General features: G+C 45.3%; 1 protein-coding gene across 1 annotated transcript in view; it reads right to left on the reverse strand.

Moving 5' to 3' along the window:
* The window catches only part of ASCC3 (activating signal cointegrator 1 complex subunit 3), a 285,972-nt gene extending 271,467 nt beyond the window's left edge, over positions 1-14,505 (reverse strand). The window contains exons 1-2 of the mRNA XM_070733271.1: positions 14,417-14,505; positions 6,067-6,217 (exon numbers count right to left, since the gene is read on the reverse strand). Of these exons, the coding sequence (XP_070589372.1) occupies positions 6,067-6,156 (90 nt within the window). The 5' untranslated portion in view covers positions 6,157-6,217; positions 14,417-14,505. The remainder of the gene's footprint in view (positions 1-6,066; positions 6,218-14,416) is intronic.
* Between the last annotated feature and the right edge of the window lie 9,235 nt (positions 14,506-23,740).

A 23,740-nucleotide genomic window follows, 5' to 3' on the forward strand; every position in this document is an offset into this window, starting at 1 on the left:
CTGCAGGATGGGGGAAAGGTTTGCTTGCTGGCTGCTTCTGCTGCTGCCCCTAGAAGTTTGGCTATCAGCTCGGGTTTGGTCACCAGCCACTTCTGTTCAGTGGGGACGGCTGAGGCGCTGCAGGTATTGCTGCTGCCATTGCTGCCATCACCTACGGAGGGCCCAGCTTGTCCCCTGCAGGCCCAGCTCAGCTGCGAGCAGGGAGCACTGGCCGTGGCCAGGCCGGCTAAGCTGTCATGGCTGCCCTCGGTGTGGCTGCCCAGTGTCTCGCTGCCGGGCACCTAGGAAGAGTAAGTGGGCCTGCAGGAGAAAGGGAGTGCAGGCAAGGGTCCTGCAAGGCTCCCCTCCCCAGGAAGTATCTGGCTCAATTGCTATCCTGTCTTGTGACTCCCAAGGGACTTCCTGGACATGACGGTGGGTGGTCTGGTCAGTCAGCACTCAGGTGGGGAGGACTGCGGGGAGATTGGAGTGGAGAGCAGCGGGGAAAGGGGAGGCTTCCAATGACTGTCACTATAGAGCAGGAAGTGCACTCGCAGAGCAACTGCTGCCCTGGCTGGGATTTGGAAGCCACAGAGTCGGAGTTTGGGGGAGAGAAAGAAACCAAAACCAGAAGCAACAGAAGTCTTTATTTCTTTGTCAGTGAGCTTCCCACTCTATAGAGATGGCTGGAGCTATAACTAAACAAACCAGCCGAGAGACACCATAGAGCTGCCAGACTCCAGGAAGATGAGTGTCTCGCGGCCCGTCCCATCTCTTGCACCCCCATAATAATAAGATATTCCCGATAATAAGGCCAAGGCCATATTTCAGAGGTCAAAAAATATAAAACAGGGTCTCGTTTTCGAGGAAACACATTGGGATACACACACACACATACACACAGAGTATATATATGAATAAATTAACTGCTATGAATAAATTAACTGCCTTTGAAATGGCCCTTGGTTGGGCCGAGAGACAAAAAGGAAGCTGTGATGCTCCTTCAATATACCAGGGTGGTTCGACACAAAAAACATGTAACTCTTCCCTGGTACAGAGCTGAAGGGATTGGATTCTGTAGCCTAGAGGTTAATTGATCTTTCCTAGTCTCCCTTAGAGAGACCTCGGTTATTTATTTAGGAAATTCCAATCTCAGCTCCAGAATTGCAATTTCCAGTGACATTTTTCGTTTTTAATTTGTCCTTTCCTATCCTTCTCCATTTCACCACCAGGTTTTTTATTATGGTTTTCAATTTTTCAAAAAGACAAGGTTCCAAAGAAAATACAACATGAATGCATACAAATGCATCAGCACAAATACAATCTCATTATGGGCTCATCTGATACCATGCCAGTTATACTGAAAGCAGTGGCAGCTAAGAGAGCAGTACATCCAGATTATTAAATATAACAAGTATTCAAACTCGTCTTTGACATCCGTCAAGCGATTATTTAAGAAAAATGCATTAGAGTGCTGTACAGTATGTTCCTTCAATTTATGCTATATTAGTTGTTGCTGATGCTTGTTTCAGTGAATGGATTCTCTTTTAATGGCTCATTTAGTTGTGTAAGTGCACTATTTCAAATGACATAGAAAGAAAGGGCCAAATTGCCTTTCTAGTTACAGAGATTTTAAAAAACCCGTCACTGGAATAAAAAGTATGATCAGTAGAGTTACTGTGAGTTATACTGACATAATGGAAATCAAGATTAGTCCTAAAGAGCTTAAGTATGTGTAGGTGTTGATAGCATCTTAGTATCAAATTGAGAAGTGCCAATTACTTTCTTTTAAATTTACTGAAAAGATAGATGTAAATTATTGGGGCAATTTTGTTTTGTATTTAAAGTGATGACACTATTTACCTTGCCTTTTGTTTCATAAATATTGGCATTGAAGGGAAGTTTGACTAAGCAGCAGTAATTTTGTATTTGTAAAAAAAAGTAATGTACTGTATATCGATACATGGCTCAGAATCAGTCTTTGGAGTGAAGCATAGAGAAAAATGAAAAATTAATCTACCGTATATACTCGAGTATAAGCCGAGTTTTTCAGCCCCAAAAATGGGCTGAAAAACCCGACCTCGGCTTATACTCGGGTCACCACAAGATGGCGCCGGGTCACCACAAGAGGGCGCACCGCCGGAGCCCGGCAGACATTGCTGGGTTGGGCGAGTGTGGGAAACGGCAAAGTGTGGTGAACCGAAGCGGCTGTGGCAAGAGTGTGGCAGTTGCCTCCTCTCCCCTGCTCTAGCAAAGATGCCAGCCAACTGCAAGAGCGGAAAAGACGATGGGAAGCTGGTGAGGTCAGGGGGGGGAGACTCATGAAGCAGGAATCCCCCCCCCACTTCCCATCGTCTTTTCCCCTCTCGCACGCCGTCGGAGCAGTTGGCTGGCAACTTTGCTGGACCCGGAGAAGGGAAGGCAGCTGCCTTACCCTTCCCACAGCCGCGTCACTCGGAGCCCCCTTTTACTTCCTGCTTGGAGCTCCTGTCGGCGCCTTGCAGCTACCTTCCCTTCTCTGGGTCCAGCAAAGTTGCCAGCCAACTGCTCCGACGGCGTGCGAGAGAGGAACAGACGATGCGAAGCTGGTGAGGTCGGGGGGGGGACTCATGAAGCAGGAATCCCCTCCCCCCTGACTTCCCATCGTCTGTTCCTCTCTCGCACGCCGTCGGAGCAGTTGGCTGGCAACTTTGCTGGACCCGGAGAAGGGAAGGTAGCTGCAAGGCGCCGACAGGAGCTCCAAGCAGGAAGTAAAAGGGGGCTCCGAGTGACGCGGCTGTGGGAAGGGTAGGGCAGCTGCCTTCCCTTCTCCGGTCCAGCAAAGTTGCCAGCCAACTGCTCCGACGGCGTGCGAGAGAGGAACAGACGATGCGAAGCTGGTGAGGTTGGGGGGGGGGACTCATGAAGCAGGAATCCCCCCCCCTGACTTCCCATCATCTGTTCCTCTCTCGCACGCCGTCGGAGCAGTTGGCTGGCAACTTTGCTGGTGCCTGGGAAAGGAGGCAACTCACCCTTCCCACAGCCGCTTCACGGTGTTTCGAAAGACAAGTTCTCTGTCATTTCGTCATTTACAATAACCCGTCGAAGCCGTACATCCAGGAGACCAGCCTGTCGGAAAAAATCCACCTTGCCAAAACCGCACCGCACGTGTTTGTGGTTCACCAGGTGCAGTTTGGCTCCTGTTCTCTCCTTTAGCAATTATTCCAGTTCCCTGTTTGAGCAAAGGGCTTAAGGGATCATTAAAGCATAATAGATGAGTCTGCATATTTTTCTCCAGCTAAATGTGGTTGCTTCATTGTAAACTCTGGGCCGGTGAGAATTACAATCACTTGGCTTCAACTTTTACAATCTTGGAGGCTCAGACTGGCTTTGGAAGAAACTGGTGAACTTAGCTTCTTGTCATTATTATTATTTATTTTTATTATTATTTATTAGATTTGTATGCAGCCCCTCTCTGTAGACTCATTAGTAGACCATGTGGCTGACATGGACAAAATATAGCAGCAACAACAACAAAATCAACAACAAAATCAACAAACAACAATAACAGAGTTGGAGGTCATGCTGATAACCTCACAGCAGCTAATGCTGAAGCTCTTCTTTGGATACAGATTGATTTATCTATCTATCTATCTATCTATCTATCTATCTATCTATCTATCTATCTATCTAATTGGATTTGTATGCCATCCCTCTCCAAGGACTCAGGGTGGCTGACAGCATATATAAAAACAGAACAATAATGTAAATCCAATTAATGATGAGAAGGAATCCAGTTTTGAAGGATTCTAACTCTTAGGTTTTAGCTTTGTTGCTGATTGAGCTACTTTTTTTACTTTTTAATTTATTGTTAATATTGTTAATTTGTTTACCCTCTTTTAAATTTACAGAGCTAGTTTACTGGTTTTCTTTAAAATAAATATTCTAAAACATGTCTCAATTAATGTAATTTTATTGGTTTCCATTTTTATAAGTTACCAGTAGCCACTGCATTTTCTAACCTCGGCTTATACAGTGATCCCCCGCTCGTTGCGAGGGTTCCGTTCCAGGACCCCCCGCAACGAGCGGGTTTTCGCGAAGTAGCGCTGCGGAAGTAAAAACACCATCTGCGCATGTGCAGATGGTGTTTTTACTTCCACAGCGCTAGCGAGGAGCCGTAGATTGGGGGCGGCGCGGGTGTTTTAAAACGTCCCCGCCGACATGGGGGGCTCGCTAGCACACCCCCAAACCCGGGTTGGGGGTTCGGGGGTGTGCTAGCGAGCCCCCCATGTTGGCGGGGATGTTTTAAAACACCCGCGCGACTTTCCAATGAGTCCCGAAGACAAACGCGTTGTCTTCGGGACTCATTGGAAAGTCACGCGGGTGTTTTAAAACATTCCCGCCGACATGGGGGGCTCGCTAGCACACCCCCAAACCCGGGTTGGGGGTTCGGGGGTGTGCTAGCGAGCCCCCCATGTTGGCGGGGATGTTTTAAAACACCCGCGCGACTTTCCAATGAGTCCCGAAGACAAACGCGTTGTCTTCGGGACTCATTGGAAAGTCACGCGGGTGTTTTAAAACATTCCCGCCGACATGGGGGGCTCGCTAGCACACCCCCAAACCCGGGTTGGGGGTTCGGGGGTGTGCTAGCGAGCCCCCCATGTCGGCGGGGATGTTTTAAAACACCCGCGCGACTTTCCAATGAGTCCCGAAGACAAACGCGTTGTCTTCGGGACTCATTGGAAAGTCGCGCGGGTGTTTTAAAACATCCCCGCCGACATGGGGGGCTCGCTAGCACACCCCCAAACCCGGGTTGGGGGTTCGGGGGTGTGCTAGCGAGCCCCCCATGTCGGCGGGGATGTTTTAAAACACCCGCGCGACTTTCCAATGAGTCCCGAAGACAAACGCGTTGTCTTCGGGACTCATTGGAAAGTCGTGCGGGTGTTTTAAAACGTCCCCGCCGGCATGGGGGGCTTCCTAGCAGCCCCCCAAACCCGGGTTGGGGGTCCGGGGGGTGCTGGCAAGCCCCCCATGCCGGTGGCGACGTTTTAAAACAGCCGCGCCGCCCCCAATCTTCGGCTCCTCGCTAGTGGGCAGGCAGGCGAGAGCTAGCGCCAGCGAACGGCTTGTCCGCGCTCGCTCTGGCCGCTTTTGAGCGAATTCGCTTCAGGACTCAGCTCCAAAGCGGCGAGAATGAACGGTGTGGGCGGGCGAAGGGCGGGCGGCAGCGAGGAGTTTGCGTGGGCGGTGGGGAAACTCCTTGCTGATGCCCGCTGCTCGCCCTCCCGCCAGCAAGAGGGGGAAGACCCAGGGAAGCCGCCCAGCAGCTGATCTGCCGGGCACCATCTACGCATGCGTGCCCATAGAAAAAAGGGCACGCATGCGCAGATGGTGTTTTGACTTCCGGATTGAAAAATCGCGAATTACCCTGTTCGCAATGGTCGGGGACGCAATAACCGGGGGATCACTGTACTCGGGTCGTCTTATACTCGAGTATATACGGTAGTCCTTAATTATTATATCAACAAATTCTGATGAAGCCATTTAAAATTTTGCTTACAGGATAACAGAAACATAACAATAAAACCTCAATTCAATGTATCGCCTTTCGGTTGACTTTAGAAGGAATTGACATTTTAGTCCATAAATAGTTCCAAGTAACAAAGTCTGTTGCTTCCGAGGCTCTCTCCAAACTGCTGGTGTTATGTGCAATATTACTGATATGGCAATATAATATTCTGCAAATTTACATTATTTATATAAATTTACATATTACAATTACATTAATAATTATAACTATGTAAATACACTAATTGTATATACTTATGCAATGTAAATACACTAATTGTATATACTCATGGTCCTATGGTAAAACTGACACAGAGTTTTTGATCAACTTGTTGGATACTGGCAATCCATCCCCTTAAATAGCCATTTTTGCAAACTAGAGGAAACTTAGCTTGGAATATATGAATTTAACTAAAACAAATCATTAATGCAACATATGGAAGAGACTTTGTGATAAAGTTACTTACATTTTATATATATGTTATCTCTATCAACATGTTAAAATCCTTTTTGTGCTTAACATTCATTCAAATAACTTACTGTTATGTCAGCAGATTCTTCACTATAATCTTCTTGTTTAGTGACATTTGAAAAGGAACGGAGAGCTCCTGTTAAGCGAGGAAGGGCCATTTATTATCCATTCAGTGATCCATATGAAGGTACATTAAATTCATTTCCAATTGGTGGAGTCCTGAAAAATGAACAAGATAAAATTAAAGTTTGAGTAACGGTTTAAAAACTAAGGGCAAAACAGAACAATTATCTGAATGACTCCAATACTGCTATGCAGTATGGTTTTCTGTAAGTAGGCATCCAAGCAACAATATTATCTATTTTCAAAGCTCAAAGTATAGCTTTATCAGATCAAACAAACAGAAACAAACTGGAAATAGAAAACAAAACCTGTAATGAAAGAGATTCCTCCCCCTCCACGATATGTAATTTAAATAGTCAGAGTGGGACTGATAAGCTGATTTCCCCCTTTTATTTATTTATTTGTTTGTCAAATATGTACAAGATAGCAGCTATAGGTATAAACATAAACATAAGCAAAGTAAGTACAGATAAATGAGGACAATAGGACAATAGGGATGGTAGCCACAATGTTGTGTTTATGCACGCCCCATACAGACCTCTTAGGAATGGGTTGAGGTCGACTGTAGACAGTCTAAGATTAACGTGTATTGTTGCAGTTGAAGCTAAAGTAGTTATTTACAGGTAGGACATTGTGGCAGATGATTTGATGAACGACATTTAGATCAGATCGAAAATGATGCAGTTCTAAATTGTCTAAGCCCAAAATTTCAAATCATGAGATATGCTGTTATGAGCAGAGAGGGGAGGACTGTTCTTGGGAAATATTTCTGGACTCTCTCGATAGTCTTAATGTCCAATATACATTGCACGTTCCAAATAGGTGAGCTGTATTCGAGAATTGGTCTAGCGAATGTTTTGCCGAAGAAAAAACTACGCAAGATTAGATTAACAACTCTTAATGCCTTTTTGGCAACGTTGTTAGTGTGGCCTCTAGCACTTAGCTCATTGGATATGAGTACTTGCATATTTTCTAGGTTTAGTGATTTTTTTATAGAAGATAGCAACTCTACCTCTTCTACAGGTTTCGTAATCAGACCAGTAAACATGATAGTATCTTACAGTGATAATGGAGTCAGTGAGGAATGCGTTCAGCCATGTTTTGCAGACAAATATGTCAAATTTAGCAATTTTTAGTAAGAGGAGAAGTTCGGGTATTTTGTTTATGATGGTTCTTGCATTAATTAGCTTGTATTTAAGATCAGCGGTGGTTGATATGGAGGAAGTACAGGGTATGCATACCTAGTTTTGTGTGATGAAGGGTTGGTTTTGGTTGAAGGCAGGTTGGATATTCAGTTGGTTTTGGGTGACAGGGGGATGAATGTTGGATGGTGAATTGCAGGACTTGGTTTTCATGCAGTCAGTGCCGTAGTCAATGTATAGGTCAATATACTCTTAGTCATGACATCTTTACAATTCTGCTGGGAGTTCGTAGGAATAGATTCATTGCAGTATGGATAGGTCAGGCCGTGAGCTACGTTTTTTGGGATTGGAGTCATTTCTGGTAATAGAGGCTACAGTATAAATGAATTTTCATTTGTTATTATTATTAGTCATTAGACTTGTATGCTACCCTTTTCCAAGCCTCATGGAGCTCTGTGGTGATTCTCGTGAGGTAGGGATGTGGTGGGTGAACTTTCCTGAGATTTGCAGTGCTTCACAGAAATCCTATCATTGTAGGGATGAGGTGGACGATTTAGAGCAGTGATGGCGAACCTATGGCATATCTGCTGGCATACAAGCCGTTGCCCTAGCTCAGCTCCAACGTGCATGTGTATGCCAGCCAGCTGGTTTTTGGCTCACACAGAGCCTCTGAGGGGATGGGGGAGGGCGTTTTTACCCTCCTCCAGCTCTAGGGAAGCCTTTGGAGTCTGGGGAAGGAGAAACATGAGCCTTCTGGACCCACCAGAAGTTGGGAAACAGTCTGTTTCCGGCCTCCATAGGGTCTCCTGTGGGTCGGGGAAGCTGTTTTCGCCCTCCTCAGGCATTGAATTATGGGTGTGGGCACCCATGTATGTGTGATTGCATGTGTGCACGCTCTTTTGGCACCCAAGGAAAAAAAGGTTCATCACTGCTTTAGAGTGAAGGCCCCATATTCTTACCTGGTCGCTGCTATTTCCCCCCCCCCACTCCACTCCATCTAATACTGTTCTATTTGATAACTTTTGAGCCTCAAATTTCATGCTAGTTTAAGAGGTCACTTTCTGTAACCTCATTTATTCTATTAAATTTCTTCCCTGATTACTTGTGACTATTAATACCTTAGCTGTCAACTGCACTGCACGTTTTCTGATTTCTTATAAACATCTCTAGGGGTTTTTTTCCTATTATTTTCCTCCACTTGGCTGAGGTATCTTCCTTATTCATTATTGCTTAGTAATAAAACCCTGCATTTTTTGCTGCTTGAGGTTTTCACCAATCATCTTTTCTTGGTTGGGGTTGGATTGATAACATGGGCATTACAGTTCTGTTTTACTGTCTCTTCTCATTACTCTCCTCATATTCAATGTCATATTACTTATATGTTTTGAAAATGTTTCTCATAGCTGGCTAATATTCCAATTGTGTGTTTTCTAGATCAAATCATGTTAGACCATTTGATCAAATAATTTATGCTTGGAATCACAATCTATAACTGGAAGTGCTATCACTCACTAGAATATATATTTTATTTATCTATTACCTGTTATGAAGTGTGGTATCTAAATATCTTACCGGAATATTGCCAATAATATTGTTTAATAATATATTTGCTTCTAATTAACAGAGAAATCAGATATTCATTAAGAGAAGAAAAAACTATTTTGTGTTTTATGCTATAAATAACTAGATCATATTTATCAATAACTAGATGTATATCCTTGGGGATAGCGTATACCTTTGATTATTCGTTACCGAATTGACATATAACAAAACAATGTTAACCTTTGAATTATTATATAACAAGTATAGGGACATTGTTTAAGTCCAGACATAGTTGTAAGTTATTTAAAGCACTGAGTTCTTCAGAGGAAACTATCCCTATTGATAGCTCACTAACATTCACATTTCAGAAGTATAATTAATGATATCAGAGTCTATCTCCCTCCTATAAAAAGAAACAGGAAGCATAGCTTTTCATGTTCTGGTAGAGATGTTTCCAAAGACTGACATCATAAAGTAGTCATCACCTCCTACAATGATTGTAAATATATCCCCTCCCCTTTTTAATGATCCATCATTCTTTTAGGTAAAAACAAAAAACAGAGTTGGAGAGGAACAACAAGTAATCAATGTAAATTCAGAAAACTACATTAAGCAAAATGGAATTCAAACTAAGAAGTGCACTTCTCCTTTGCTACAAAGTTTTCATTTATTCCTAGTTAGCTAGGAGTTAAGTTGTAACGTATTATGTGGGTTAATTTTGGCTTAACTGGAGTATGAATTCATTCCTTTTTAAGATATTATGCCACAATGTTGTTTGAATCCAACCATGATTTATCCAATGAGCCATTATTAAAAATAATTATAGTTTAACATAGAATGAGTGTAATATGTGAGAAATACATTTACATCTTACTCTTTTGTGTCCTCAGTTTAAAGAGTTACTATCTTACTTTTTAATGAGATTATTCTATAATGTTCAAAGCATAGCTAACTTTATCATACCCTTTTATCTACTGGATTATCTTTCCTGTGTTTCTGTCCAAGTAGTAAAGCGACCTTTGGAGGTCTTCTAGTCCAACCCCCTGCTTAGGCAGGAAACCCTACACCAGTTCAGACAAATGGTTATCCAATATTTTCTTAAAAACTTCCAGTTTTGGGGCCTTCACACCTTCTAGAGCAGAGCTGGGCAAGGGGCGGCCCACGGGCCATACCCGGCCCGCCCGCTGTCTATGACCAGCCAGCCCGCTAGAAAAGCACCAACCAACAAGGCTCTCTTAGAGCCCCACCGTCGCGGGACAAATTGGGGTTGTCCTTTTTAGTCCCGTTTTGCTGCAGGAAAGCAACGATCCCTCCTTCCTCACGGCTCTCTCCTCTCTGTGGTGCCAGACAAAAGGCAGCGGGTTGGGAGCGGGGCAGTTGCTGAGGCTTAGGGTGGCAGCAGCAGCAGCCCAACCGCGGTGGGAACAGGCTGGGCAGCCGAGACGGGGGAAGGAACAACAGCCTAGAGGATAGGATGCAAGGGCGAAGGGCTGCTGGGGAGGTGGCGGCGGCCCGACACCGAGGGGAGGAAGATGGGCGGGCAGCTTCATGCCATATTGGGTGTTATTTTGCCATAAGTGAGTGTTATTGTGATAATGCGGGGGTGGAGCCAGCCAGGAGTGGGGGTGTGGGTGGCTGGGGAGGGGCAGCACGAGTGAGGAAGTGTAGGGAGCAGAGGAAGAGAGTGGAGGGAAAATAAATAAATAAATAATAATAATAATAAATAATAATAATTTATTACATTTATATGCTGCCCCTCTCCGCAGACTAGAACAGGGGGAGGTTTGCGCTCTTTGTGTGTGTGTGTGTATGGGGGGGGATAATTTGGGAGAAAGAAAACAAGGAAGAGGGTAGAACTGAGTTAATTATATTAGTCCACCCCTCTAAAACCATCCCAATTTCTCATGCGGCCCCATGGCAAAATTAATTGCCCACCCCTGTTCTAGTGGCAAGTTGTTCCACTGATCAATTGTTCTGTCGGGAAATTTGTTCTTAGTTCTACTTTGCTTCCATCCTTGATTAGTTTTCCCCCATTGCTTCTTGTCCTGCTCTAAAGCTCTGTCCTCAGTAAGGTCTGGAAGACATGGTAACTCCAGACCCCAGTGGTAAACCACTGTCAGCTTTCCAGTAGCTGTGTTATTCAGCATACTCCTGCAGCCCATAGGGGCTCTACTATCTTTGGCTTCCATGAAACCATTAAAACCTGGTTTACCCTTATTCATCCTGAGGTAGAATCAGCTGTCTATTGCTCAATGTTAATTTGGTAAGGGAGATTGTGTTTGTTGTGTCCCACCTATTATTTGGAGATTCTTTTGTTTGTTTTTACTTGGAATTTATTTAAAGTTTAGTCCCATTGCATAAGCCAGTGATGGCAAACTTTTTTCGGCTTGGGTGCCAAAAGGGTGCGCGTTCGTCCACATCCATAATGTGCTCTCCCTCCATACATGCGCAACAACCCACACTGCTCCCCAGCATATGTGAGCTCCCCCACAAGCGCATGTGCTGAAGCCTCCAGACTTCCGGTAGGCTAGTTGGGCTGTTTTTTGCTCTCCCCAAGGTTCAGGAAAGCCTACTAAAGTCTGGGGATGGTGAAAAATGTTCTAACCGGCCAACCAGAAGTTCAGAAATGAACTTTTGGTTGGCCCATTGGGCCGTTTTTCACAGTCCCCAAGTTCAGGAAAGCCTCCTGAAGCCTTGGGAAGGAGAAAAATGGCCCAACCAGAAGATCATTTCTGAACTTCTGTTTGGCCTGTTGGGCTGTTTTTTCACTGTCCCCAGGCTTCAGGAGGCTTTCCTGAACCCTGGGGGGGGAGTGAAAATGGCCAAAAAGAAGGCCAAGATGTACCTGCACGCTGGAGCTGTCATATGGAAACACCTTGTATGCCCTCAGATATGACTCCACGTGCCACCTGTGGTACATGTGCCATAGGTTCACCATCATTGGCATAAGCCATCTAGAATCATTTTATACTTGAGACAAAAAAATGGTTACATTAACTAGTCTGTTTTTTATAATTTAATTTTTAAAATAAAGAATTTATGTTAGGCAGAAAAGAAAAAAAAGTGTGCATTCTCAGCTTACAGTGTCAGCTTCAGGAATTCATAATTTTATTTCCAGCAGCCTAATGATGAAAACAAAACTTTCATTATTAGAAATAGTGAAACTTAGCTCAATATTTTGCTAATTAGAAACCAGCATACCATATTATAGCATATGAATTTAGAAGGTGACTTTATGTGCACAGATATCTATTTTGATAGGCCTTTATTGTATTAGAAACAACAAATATGATATATGATGTTGATTTTGTTTATTCTTTTCACTTTAAATAAAATGCTTGCAGCAATGATGCAGCAAGTTATTCATAATAGATAGCCTAGCAAAGAGAAGGACCAGGGGAGACATGATAGCAGTCTTCCAATATTTGAGGGGCTGCCACAGAGAGGAGGGGGTCAGGCTGTTTTCCAAAGCACTAGAGGGCTAGACAAACAAGGGATGGAAGCTGACCAAAGAGAGATTCAACCTGGAAATAAGGAGGAAGGACTACCATTTGTCTGGGATGGTATAGGGTCTCCTGCTCGAGCAGGTGGATAGACTAGAATGACCTACAAGGTCCCTTCCAACACAAACAAACAACTAAATAAATAAATAAATATGGATATAGTTTAAACATAATTTAAAGTGCTATTAATCCTAATATTAGTAAGCAATTTCCCAAAATGTATTGTAATGTGTTTAGATATAAGGATATTAATGGTTGTATCAAATAAAAATACTATTTTTAAAAAATACTATAGTCAAAAAGAGATTTTGATTTCCTAAAATTTACCATGATCTAGAATGCTGGACAAAAGGATTGTTTCCATTAGAGTAATTTAATACAATAGGCCCCAACTCTACAGATATTTTGTTGGGCAATTAAAACCTGGGTGTTCACCCAGTCTTTGATGTCAGATTGAGCTGAGTCCCCAGTGGGGGAATTGCTGAGGTTTTCTGTTCGGTTGTGATTTTAGAGTTTAGCATGTTTTGATTAGTTATGCCCTCTTGAATTAACTATGTTTTTTGTATGTGTGTTTTTGTACACCACCCACAGTCACATAGTTTACTGTAGTTGTGTGGACATATAAATACATGAATAAATAAAATAAATGATTAATGCCAACCTAAACACCACACTGAACAATGGCCTAACAAGACACAAAATATCTTGGTCTCTCCTTTTCTCTCAAGAAAATAATCTACCAACTTAATGGTAACAGATATTTTCTCTAGTTTTCTTATTGCAGCATAAAGCCACTTATAAATGATGACATATGGGTTAAAACTGAAAATTGTCCTACTGGATTTAATATAATTTGCCCTGTAACTTTTTCTAGTTTCTAAACAGCCCACAGCACTACTTATAGCCAACTGAGGATTGCCTTTGATACTGATGTAGAGGGAATGTTCCTTTAAACCACCTATTAAAAGATTTTAATAAAATGTGTTAGTTGGAAAATTGTTTTTTGGCTATGACAGATTAATAAAGCTATCTTCCCAGCTGTGGACTGTTTATGTGAATAAGCAAGTGTCTCTGTTTTAAAAGCTTGTCTTTCTGATGCATCCAGGTTTAAGGTCCACAGAAAGACTAAAACTATATTTTATTGAGATAGATTGCAACAACAGAATCCTGCAAGCATGACTGTGCTTGACCACCCCTCTCTCTTATATCCCAGTGGCTCACTTTGGTGTTTTCCTAAGCCATTTCCAAATACCATCTTGTCTGTCTGTCTTATCTATCTATCTATCTATCTATCTATCTATCTATCTATCTATCTATCTATCTAAACATTACCACCCCTTTCTTTATTTTTATAATGAGATTTGCCTATTTCCCTCAAGATCAGTTTCCCAAGTTCTTATAACTCAGCAAATTCTCTTACTCATATTAAAGGGAGATGACAACCTGTAAAAGATCCTCAGCAACAGTCGCAGTCACAGCTTTGGAAATAAGACTCAGGGACCCCAGCAGGCCTTGCTTCCCTATCAACATAAGCCTCTTTCTTTCTTTCTTTCTTTCTTTCTCTCTCTCTCTCTCTCACACGCACACACAGGGGGGGGGGGAGAAGCAGCTGTGATTCTTCTAAGCAAGAGCAAAGTCCTTTTCTCACCAGCAGAGCCTAAAACTTCCAAGACACAATTAGTACCAAGTCAAATTCATAACCAACACTTTAGAACTACGAGCAGCTCAGGGTACCGACCCCCCAATAGTAAGATCCACACACACCCGTGCCCCTCCTTAGAGATGAGGCTGCACGAGTTCAGGGAGGCTTCACACCCCAAAAATCTAGAACGAAGCTAGCAGGGGACGGAGTAATGGAAACTCAAGATCTCCCAAGGGAGAAAACAACATCAACAACTAGATTGGAGCTTCTATTCTCACTGGCAACGAGAGCGATGCCCTTAATGGGGATACCAACGCTCATTACACTAATTCGTGTGATAGATTAAAACGTGTCAAGAGGCTCGAACCATCCCTCCTTTTTCTTTCATATCACTCGCTAGAGAAGATCGGGAAGCGTTGGAGACCAGGGGGAGAAGAAGGGCACCGAATTAACCTGCTCCGCTTACCTGCTGCTCAGCTTTCACCTCCACGACCGGCCACGCTGCCACTCCGGCTGCTCCTCCCCTCCTCCCGAGGGGTGTACTTGCCTTCACACTATTTCTACTCAGCCGCTTCCGGGTTTCTCTCCATGCGCCGGCGCAGCTCGGTCCTTCCGCTGCTTTTGCCGGTTGAGCCGAGCGGGCGGGGCTCCCGCCCTTTAACTGAGCGAAGGGACGCTCCGGAGGCGCGTCAACGTTGCTTTGTGGTGGAGCTCGGCGCCCCGCCCTCTTGGAGACTCCGCGACTTTCTCTTTCGCTTCCTGGCTTGGGAAAGGTGGCCGTCACCATCAGCTGAGAGAGTGGTGGATTGCTGGTTGGTAGAGACTTCCGGTTTGCGTTGGAAGTCCCCCCCCCTTTCCCTCTCAGCTGTGCCTTGCAGGCTAAAATTAGCTCTCCGCCTATAAATCTAAAAAAAACAAATTCAGCCAAACTTGGAAGGTTCAAGCAAACGGGAGCACTCAAAAACTTCATTCAAAAAGAGGGCTGTGAAAATATTTACTGACCTCTCGCATACTGGACATAAACTGTTTCAACTCCTACCCTCAAAACGTCGCTACAGAGCACTGCAGAAGAACAGATTTTTCCCGAACGCCATCACTCTACTAAACAAATAATTCCCTCAACACTATCAGATTTTTTTACTAAATCTGCACTTCCATTTCTACTAGTTTTTTTCTCATCATACCTATCACCCATTTCCTCCCACTTAGGACTGTATGACTGTACCTTGTTGCTTGTATCCTTAAGATTTTTATTAATATTAATTATTTTTTACCCCTATGACAATCATTAAGTGTACCACATGATTCTTGACAAATGTATATTTTCGTTTATGTAGACTGAGAGCATATGCACCAAGAGAAATTCCTTGTGTGTCCAATCACACTTGGCCAAGAAAGAGAGAGAGAGAGAGAAAGAAAAAGAAAGAAAGAGAAAGAAAGAAAGAATTTAGTGATTTATTCCCAGCAGTTTCGATGTCTGTAGATTTTCAGTCATCCAGATCATGGTTATCCCCAAAGTGTTTTTTTTCAAGAGGCAACTGGACATTCTTGTTTTTCTTTGAAGACATTTCGCTTCTCTTCCAAGGAGCTTCAGAGCTGAAGAAGCTTCTCAGATGAGAAGCTAAACATTTTCAAAGACAAACCTGAAAGTCCAATTGTCTCACGAGAAAGATTCCCAGCAATTCATATTTGCGGCTTCTATGCTCCTTTCTCTGCTAATATATAACACCGCTAAGATTTGGCAGAGACCCACTTCAGTTTATCAGTAATATTGGGAGGTTGAACCCTGTAAAGTAATTTATGGAATTGGCGACTCTGGATTGCCTTCGGGTGAGAAGACACTCAAAGCTTAAAAGGAGAAAGGGAGGCTGAGTTTTTCAGCTGGTTAGATAACCACTCCAAGAGTTGCTGTTGCTTTTAGTTTCACACATTTAAAACATTTCATTTGATACATCTTAACTAATAGTCCAATTGGAATTGGGTGGCATATAAATTGCAGAAATAAATAAATAAACTTTAGGGAATACAGTGATCCCCCGCTCGTTGCGAGGGTTCCGTTCCAGGACCCCCCGCAATGAGCGGGTTTTCGCGAAGTAGCGCTGCGGAAGTAAAAACACCATCTGCGCATGTGCAGATGGTGTTTTTAACTTCCGCAGCGCTAGCGAGGAGCCGAAAATTGGGGGGCGGCGCGGCTGTTTTAAAACGTCGCCGCCGACATGGGGGGCTCGCTAGCACCCCCCCGAACCCCCAACCCGGGTTTGGGGGGGTGCTAGCAAGCCCCCCATGTCGGCGGCGATGTTTTAAAACACCCGCGCGGCTTTCCAATGAGTCCCGAAGACAAACGCGGAAGTTTGCCGTTTGTCTTCGGGACTCATTGGAAAGCTCCGATCGTTTTAAAACAGTTGCGCCGTTCTCCACTGACTCCTGGTGAACTTCCCCGCTTTAGGAGTCAGCGGAGAATGGCGCGCCTGCTTGGCTTCGCTCGCCACTGCAGCCAACGCGCGCTACGATCTTCCGGGCGAGCCAGGCTCAGTGACGGAAGGCAGCCGCTTGGCCCGGGATGCTGGACCGAGAGGAGCCGGGCTTGATCCGCTGAGCCTGGCTGGCCCGGAAGATCGTAGCGCGCGTTGGCTGCAGCGGCGAGCGAAGCCAAGCCGGCAGCAATGTCGCCGCCGCTGCAGCCAACGCGCGCTACGATCTTCCGGGCCAGCCAGGCTCAGCGGATCAAGCCCGGCTCCTCTCGGCCCAGCATCCCGGGCCAAGCGGCTGCCTTCCGTCACTGAGCCTGGCTCGCCCGGAAGATCGTAGCGCGCATTGGCTGCAGCGGCGGCGACATTGCTGCCGGCTTGGCTTTGCTCTCCGCTGCAGCCAACGCGCGCTACGATCTTCCGGGCGAGCCAGGCTCAGTGACGGAAGGCAGCCGCTTGGCTCGGGATGCTGGGCCGAGAGGAGCCGGGCTTGATCCGCTGAGCCTGGCTGGCCCGGAAGATCGTAGCGCGCGTTGGCTGCAGGGGCGAGCGAAGCCAAGCCGGCAGCAATGTCGCCGCTGCTGCAGCCAACGCGCGCTACGATCTTCCGGGCCAGCCAGGCTCAGCGGATCAAGCCCGGCTCCTCTCGGCCCAGCATCCCGGGCCAAGCGGCTGCCTTCCATCACTGAGCCTGGCTTGCCCGGAAGATCGTAGCGCACGTTGGCTGCGCTGGCGAGGGAAGCCAAGCCGGCAGCAACGTCGCCGCCGCTGCAGCCAACGCGCACTACGATCTTCCGGGCGAGCCAGGCTCAGTCACGGAAGGCAGCTGCTTGGCCCGGGATGCTGGGCCGAAAGGAGCCGGGCTTGAAGATCGCAGCGCGCGTTGGCTGCGGTGGTGAGGGCTTGCGATGGAGGGTGGAGGAAGCGGCCATGGGAGGGCGAGCTGCCTCAGGGAGGAGGATCGGGCGGGACCAGGTGGGGGCTGGAATTTCTCCGCTGGGAAGAAGCGGCCAGGGCGAAGGGCGGGCGAGCGGCGAAGGGCGGGCGAGCGGGTGCTGGGGAGGGCTTCTCGCCTTCCCGCCAGCAAGAGGGGGAGCGAACGGCATGGGCGGGCAAAGGGCGGGCGAGCGGCAGTGAGGAGTTTGCGTGGGCAGTGGGGAAACTCCTCGCTGATGCCAGCAAGAGGGGGAAGACCCAGGGAAGCCGCCCAGCAGCTGATCTGCCGGGCGCCATCTACGCATGCGTGCCCATAGAAAAAAAGGGCACGCATGCGTAGATGGTGTTTTGACTTCCGGGTTGAAAAATCGCAAATTACCCTGTTCGCAATGGTCGGGGACGCAATAACCGGGGGATCACTGTATAGTTTTTATTTTTAAACTTAATATTCTAGATTGATCACACAGGCAACTGTTAGTAGTAGCGATATGAATGTTACATTCTATTATTTATTCCTCTATTTGTTAGTTTGGGTCACACACACCCGATAAAAACGATGCTGAGCCTTTAGAAAAAATGCAAAGAAGGGCAACCAAGAGAATTAGGTGTCATGAGTCATGATGAATGGTTGTGGGAACTGGACATAGCTAGTCAAGTGAAGAGAAGGACTAGGGGACACATGATGGCAGTGTTCCAATATTTGAGGGGCTGCCACAGAGGGGAAGGGATCAAGCTATTTTCCAAAGCACCTGAAGGTCAGACAAGGAATAATGGATGTAAACTGATCAAGGAGAGAGTCAATTTAGAAGTAAGGAGAAATTTTCAATCAGTGAAAACAATCAACCAATAGATCAGCTTGCCTTCAGAACTTGGGGGAGCTTCATCACTGAAAGCTTACAAGAAGAGATGGGACTGCCATTTGTCAGAAATGATGTAGGGCAGGAGTGCCAAACTCAAGGCCTGGAGGCCAGATTCGGCCCGCTGGGTGTTTAGATCTGGCTCACAGATTGCTCTGCGAGCAATCTGGAATCAGCAGTTGCTCTGGAATCAGCCTGCGGTACCTCTACCAGCAAAACTGGAGCTCTGCCAGCTGACATTGCTTTGCTGATGGGACCTGGAGAAGGCCAACTCTGTGGGCCCCGACCAGCAGCTGGGATACATGAGTAAAGTGACCAGACATCCCGCTTTTCGCAGGACAGTCCCACTTTTTGCCAATCTGTCCTGTGTCCCGCAGGGTTTTTAAACACTCCCGCTTTTTTGACATACCAGCCAGCAGCTTGAATGCCGGATGTAGATTGCATTGGAGCTGCTTGCCATGTGATCACGTGGCTTGAAGGGATTAGCCAGCAAGCAGCTCAGCTTCCACCCTGGGGGGCTAGGATGGGCACGATGTACGTCACAGAGGGCCCGGCGGTGCTGCTGCTAAAGAGGTGCTGGCACCGCTGCTCCTCAGCCTGCCTGAGCAATCAACGCTGCACCCCCTCACAGGGGGGGAGAGAGAGACAGGATGGGCGGGCGGCTGGTGAGTCCTGGGCGACTTCCCATTGAAGCCGAAGCAGCAGATTCGCTGTCCTTGCCCTCTTCTTCATTAGGCGCTCCTGCTGCTCAGGGGTTCATCGGCGGCATGCCGGGATCTCTGTCGATGTTCCCATCCGGCGGCTGCATGGAAGAGCCACCCACCAGGTCCAAGTGTTGTGAAAGAGAGAGAGGGAGAAGGAGAACCAGAGAGGGAGAGAGAGCACAAGAGAGAGAACAAGAGAGAAAGAGAGTGAAAGGGGGGGTGGAATAGAAAGAGAGAGAACAAGAGAGATAGAATGAGAGCGTGCGAGAGAGAGAGAAAGAGAGAAAGGGAGGGAGGAAGAGAAAAAGGGAGAGGGAAGGAAGGAAAGATAGAGAGAAGGAGAAAGGGAGAGAGAAAGATAGAAAGGAAGGAAGAGAGAAAAAGGGAGGGAGAGAGAGAGAAAAAGGGAGGGAGGAAAAGAGAAAAAGAGTGAGGGAAGGAAGGAAAGATAGAGAAAAGGAGAAAGGGAGAGAGAAAGATAGAAAGGAAGGAAGAGAGAGAAAGGGAGGGAGAGAGAGAAAGAAAAAGGGAGGGAGGAAAAGAGAAAAAGAGTGAGGGGAAGGGTGGGAAGGAGAGAGAAAGAAAGAGAAAGGGAGGAAGGAAGAGCGAGAAAAAGAAAAATGTTTTTTTGCTCCACATACACCAAATTTTTAATGAAGATGCCCCCCCCCCATCAATGATCTCTCTCTTTAGCAATGTTAAAATCTGGTCACCTTATACATGAGGCAAGAGAAGGTCCTGTAAATAACCTGGTCCTAAGCCATGTAGGGCTTTATAGGTAACAACCAACACTTTAAATTGCATTCGAAGACCAACTAGTAGCCAATGCAGCTCATGACATGATAGCTCATGCAGCTGAATTTTGGACTAGCTGCAGTCTCTGAACGTTCTTTAAAGGTAGCCCCATGTAGAGAGCATTGCAGTAATCGATCCCTGAGGTGATGAGGGTTTGAGTGACTGTTTGCTCCTGATATGTTCTTATTCTTAGAAGCTGTTTTCAATGACATTAGCAGTGCTTCTAATCAGTGTTAGTAATGTTTGTACTGCAATGTTTATTTATTTTTATTTATTTATTTTGTCCAATACACAATGAGGGTTTTAGTGGGTATATATCTATATACACATAGTAAAATACATGATGAAGGTTATAGAGGAGATACTCATAGTAAAATATATCTATGAAAGAATAGAAAAAAAAGGTATAGTAATAGAACATATCAATGAAAGAATAGAAGAAGAGATATAGGAATAGAAGAAAGGTATAGGAGATATAGGAGAGCAATAGGACGGAACGGAAGGCACTCTAGTGCACTTGTACTCGCCCCTTATTGACCTCTTAGGAATCTGGATAGGTCAACCGTAAATAATCTAAGGGTAAAGTGTTGGGGGTTTGGGGATGACACTATGGTGTCCGGTAATGAGTTCCACGCTTCAACAACTTGGTTACTGAAGTCATATTTTTTACAGTCAAGTTTGGAGCAGTTAATATTAAGTTTAAATCTGTTGTGTGCTCTTGTGTTGTGGTTGAAGCTGAAGTAGTTGCCGACAGGCAGGACGTTGCAGCATATGATCTTGTGGGCAATACTTAGATCTTGTTTAAGGCGTATTAGTTCTAAACTTTCTAGACCCAGGATTGAAAGTCTAGTCTCATAGGGTATTCTATTTCGAGTGGAGGAGTGAAGGGCTCTTCTGGTGAAGTATCTTTGGACATTTTCAAGGGTGTTAATATCTGAGATGCGATATGGGTTCCAAACAGATGAGCTGTATTCGAGGATGGGTCTGGCAAAAGTTTTGCAAGCTGTGGTAAGTAGTATGAGATTGCCAGAGCAGAAGCTACGTAGCATTAGGTTTACAACTCTTGAATGTACAACAAATTATTGAGGGGTCAATACCAGGGGTGAAATCCAGTAGGTTCTGACAGGCTCTGGAGAACCAGTAGTGGAAATTTTGAGTAGTTCAAAAAGCCAGTAGTGGAAATTTTGAGACGTTCATAGAACTGGCAAATACTATCTATGGCTGGAGTGGGTGGGAATGGAGATTTTGCAATATCCTTCCTTCAAGAGTGGGGACGGAATGTGGATTTTGCAGTATCCTTCCCCCCAGGAGTGGGAAGGAAAGGGGATTTTGCACTTTCCTTCCCTCCGGAGTGGGAAAGAAAAGGGGATTTTGCAATATCCTTCATGCCCACCAAGCCACACCCACAGAACTGGTAGTAAAAAAAATGGATTTCGCCACTGCTCAATACCGTATTGCAGTTTTAGTAAAACGAGCAGAGGCACCTTTAATACAATTCATTATCCATCTGAAGAGCAAATGGCAATTTCCTTTTTCATTATTATGTATTGTGCTGAGGACAATTAAAATTAGAACTGATTTGCTCTTCTTCCTAATAAAAAGAAGTACAGCTTTCACTTAAACACTCCAGTGTATGCAAACTGAAAATCAATCCACCAGCTGCTGCCCATTTCTTCTGGGCAGCCTGCCTGCGCTTCTAGCATAAGCTAGTGTGGATATTTTGAGCAAGATGGCAATGTGAGTTCTTTTATAGTAAAACAAGAAAGAAGGGAAAGAAAAAGCAAGAGAGAAAAAGGGCCCATTTTTCTCAAACTCTACTGGACAGACAAACCTGGCAAGTTGTTTTTTTAAAAAGTCCCAAATAGTAAACAACAACAACAATAATGGGTACACCCATTTGGGCAGTTTGGCAGGGAAGGAAAAGAAATCTAATAGAATTAATATAAATACAATTGTTAATAATAGTAATTAGTATATGTAATTATTAAATAAGTAATGCAATTTTACCTATTATGCAACTGTTCAGGCATCTTAATTCTCCTAGACCAATGATGGTGAACCTTTTTTTCCTTGGGTGCCAAAAGAGCATGTGCATGCACTATCATGCATGCACGAGTGCCCACACCCATAATTCAATGCCTGGGAAGGGTGAAAACAGCTTTCCTGCCCCCTGGAGGTCCTCTGGAGGCTGGAAATGGCCTGTTTCCCAACTTCTGGTGGGCCCAGTAGGCTCATGTTTCACCGTCCCCAGGCTCCAAAGGCTTCCCTGGAGCCGGGGGAGGGTAAAATATAATAATTTAATAATAATAATTTATTAGATTTGTATGCCGCCCCTCTCCGAGGACTCAGAGCAGCTCACAACAAGCAAAAACATCATATACAAATCCAATATTAAAAAACAACCCGAGCAAACCATACATAAAATAAAACAGCTAAGGGTATATTAATTTCCCCGTGCCTGGTGACATAGGTGGGTTTTCAAGAGTTTACGAAAGACGAGGGTGGGGGCAGTCCTAATCTCCGGGGAGAGTTGATTCCAGAGGGCTGGGGTTGCCAAAGAGAAAGCTCTTCCCCTGGGTCCCACCAGACATTGTTTTGTCGACAGGACCCAGAGAAGACCAACTCTGTGGCACCAAATCGGTTGCTGGGATTTGTGCGGTAGCAGGCTGTCCCGGAGGTATTCTGGTCCGATGCCATGTAGGGCTTTATAGGTCATAACCACCACTTTGAATTGTGACCGGAAACTGATCGGCAGCCAGTGCAGCCTGCAGAGTGTTGACGAAACATGGGCAAATCTGGGAAACCCCATGATTGCTCTCGCAGCCACATTGTTCACTTGAACAATGATGATTGTTCAAGCTACTCCACCTGGTCACATGGCAGGCAAGCCACTCCTACCCAGTCACATGACCATCAAGCCATACCCACAAAATAAGCCACACCCACAGTGTCTCAGTAAAACGTTTGGTTACCCGTTACTGATTGCAGGCATTGGAGTGAGTGCGCAGGGGGGCAGGGCACATACATTGTATTATGGAGGTGCATGCACATGCGCTTTTAGCACGCGGCGACAAAAGGGTTAGCCATCACTGGTGTATACTGTGCTGAGTTGTATGTCAATTAAGCAGCTATATAAATTGATTAAATAAGATGTCACATGTTTTTTTGCTGAATTTGAAAATTAAGGGAGACTAGAATAGATCTATTTAGGCCTTATTTTGGCCTCATCAGCTAGCCATACCCACTGGGACTTGAACCTGCAACTGTTGCCTTGTAAGGCAGAGAATTATCATCTAGGCTACAGTATCCAATCCCTTCAGCTCTGCACCAGGGTAGGGTTACATATTTTTGTGTCCAATCTGTGTTGAAGGAACATCACAGCTCCTTATTTGCCTCTCAGTGTTGTCATTTTATGGGTGTTGTCATTTTATATAGGTAGATGAAGGCCATATGGATCTACAGTACAGTATATGAGGATTCTATTTGAGAGAAAGTCATGGGAGAAAGATAGTCATGGCACACTACCAGATCATGGCCTTTTTGCCATGGGTAGCTGGCCTGTGTGAGTGTGCCTGTGTGCTGCCCAGCCCCACTCATTTTATTTTATTTATTTACTTATTGCATTTATATGCCGCTGACTCCAAAACGGACTCTGAGTGGCAATGCAAGCATTGCTGCATTTGCACAAATCTCGTTACAGTCATTTACAGCCCCATATGCATGGGGCCATGTGCCTCGTTGTGCCTGCCCCTCCTGCAAAATCATCCCCTCTTCCCACCTCAGCCCCTGCTCCAGGCTACCAATCTGGGGGGAATTCTGATATAGAACTTTAAAGGCATTAACCAGTATCTTGAATTGCACCTGGACGCTTACTGATAGAACTATATTGTTTTAAGCACTGGGATACCATAGGTAATCTTCATTTGTCATTATACAAATATTTTCCTGCCATACCCACATATCTATCCATACAACAGGAACCTTTTATTATTTATTTTAATAAAGCACTGCTTATTGTATAAAGTAAATG

The sequence above is a fragment of the Erythrolamprus reginae genome, chromosome 1 (assembly GCF_031021105.1).
Source record: "Erythrolamprus reginae isolate rEryReg1 chromosome 1, rEryReg1.hap1, whole genome shotgun sequence".
Classification (NCBI taxonomy): domain Eukaryota; kingdom Metazoa; phylum Chordata; class Lepidosauria; order Squamata; family Dipsadidae; genus Erythrolamprus; species Erythrolamprus reginae.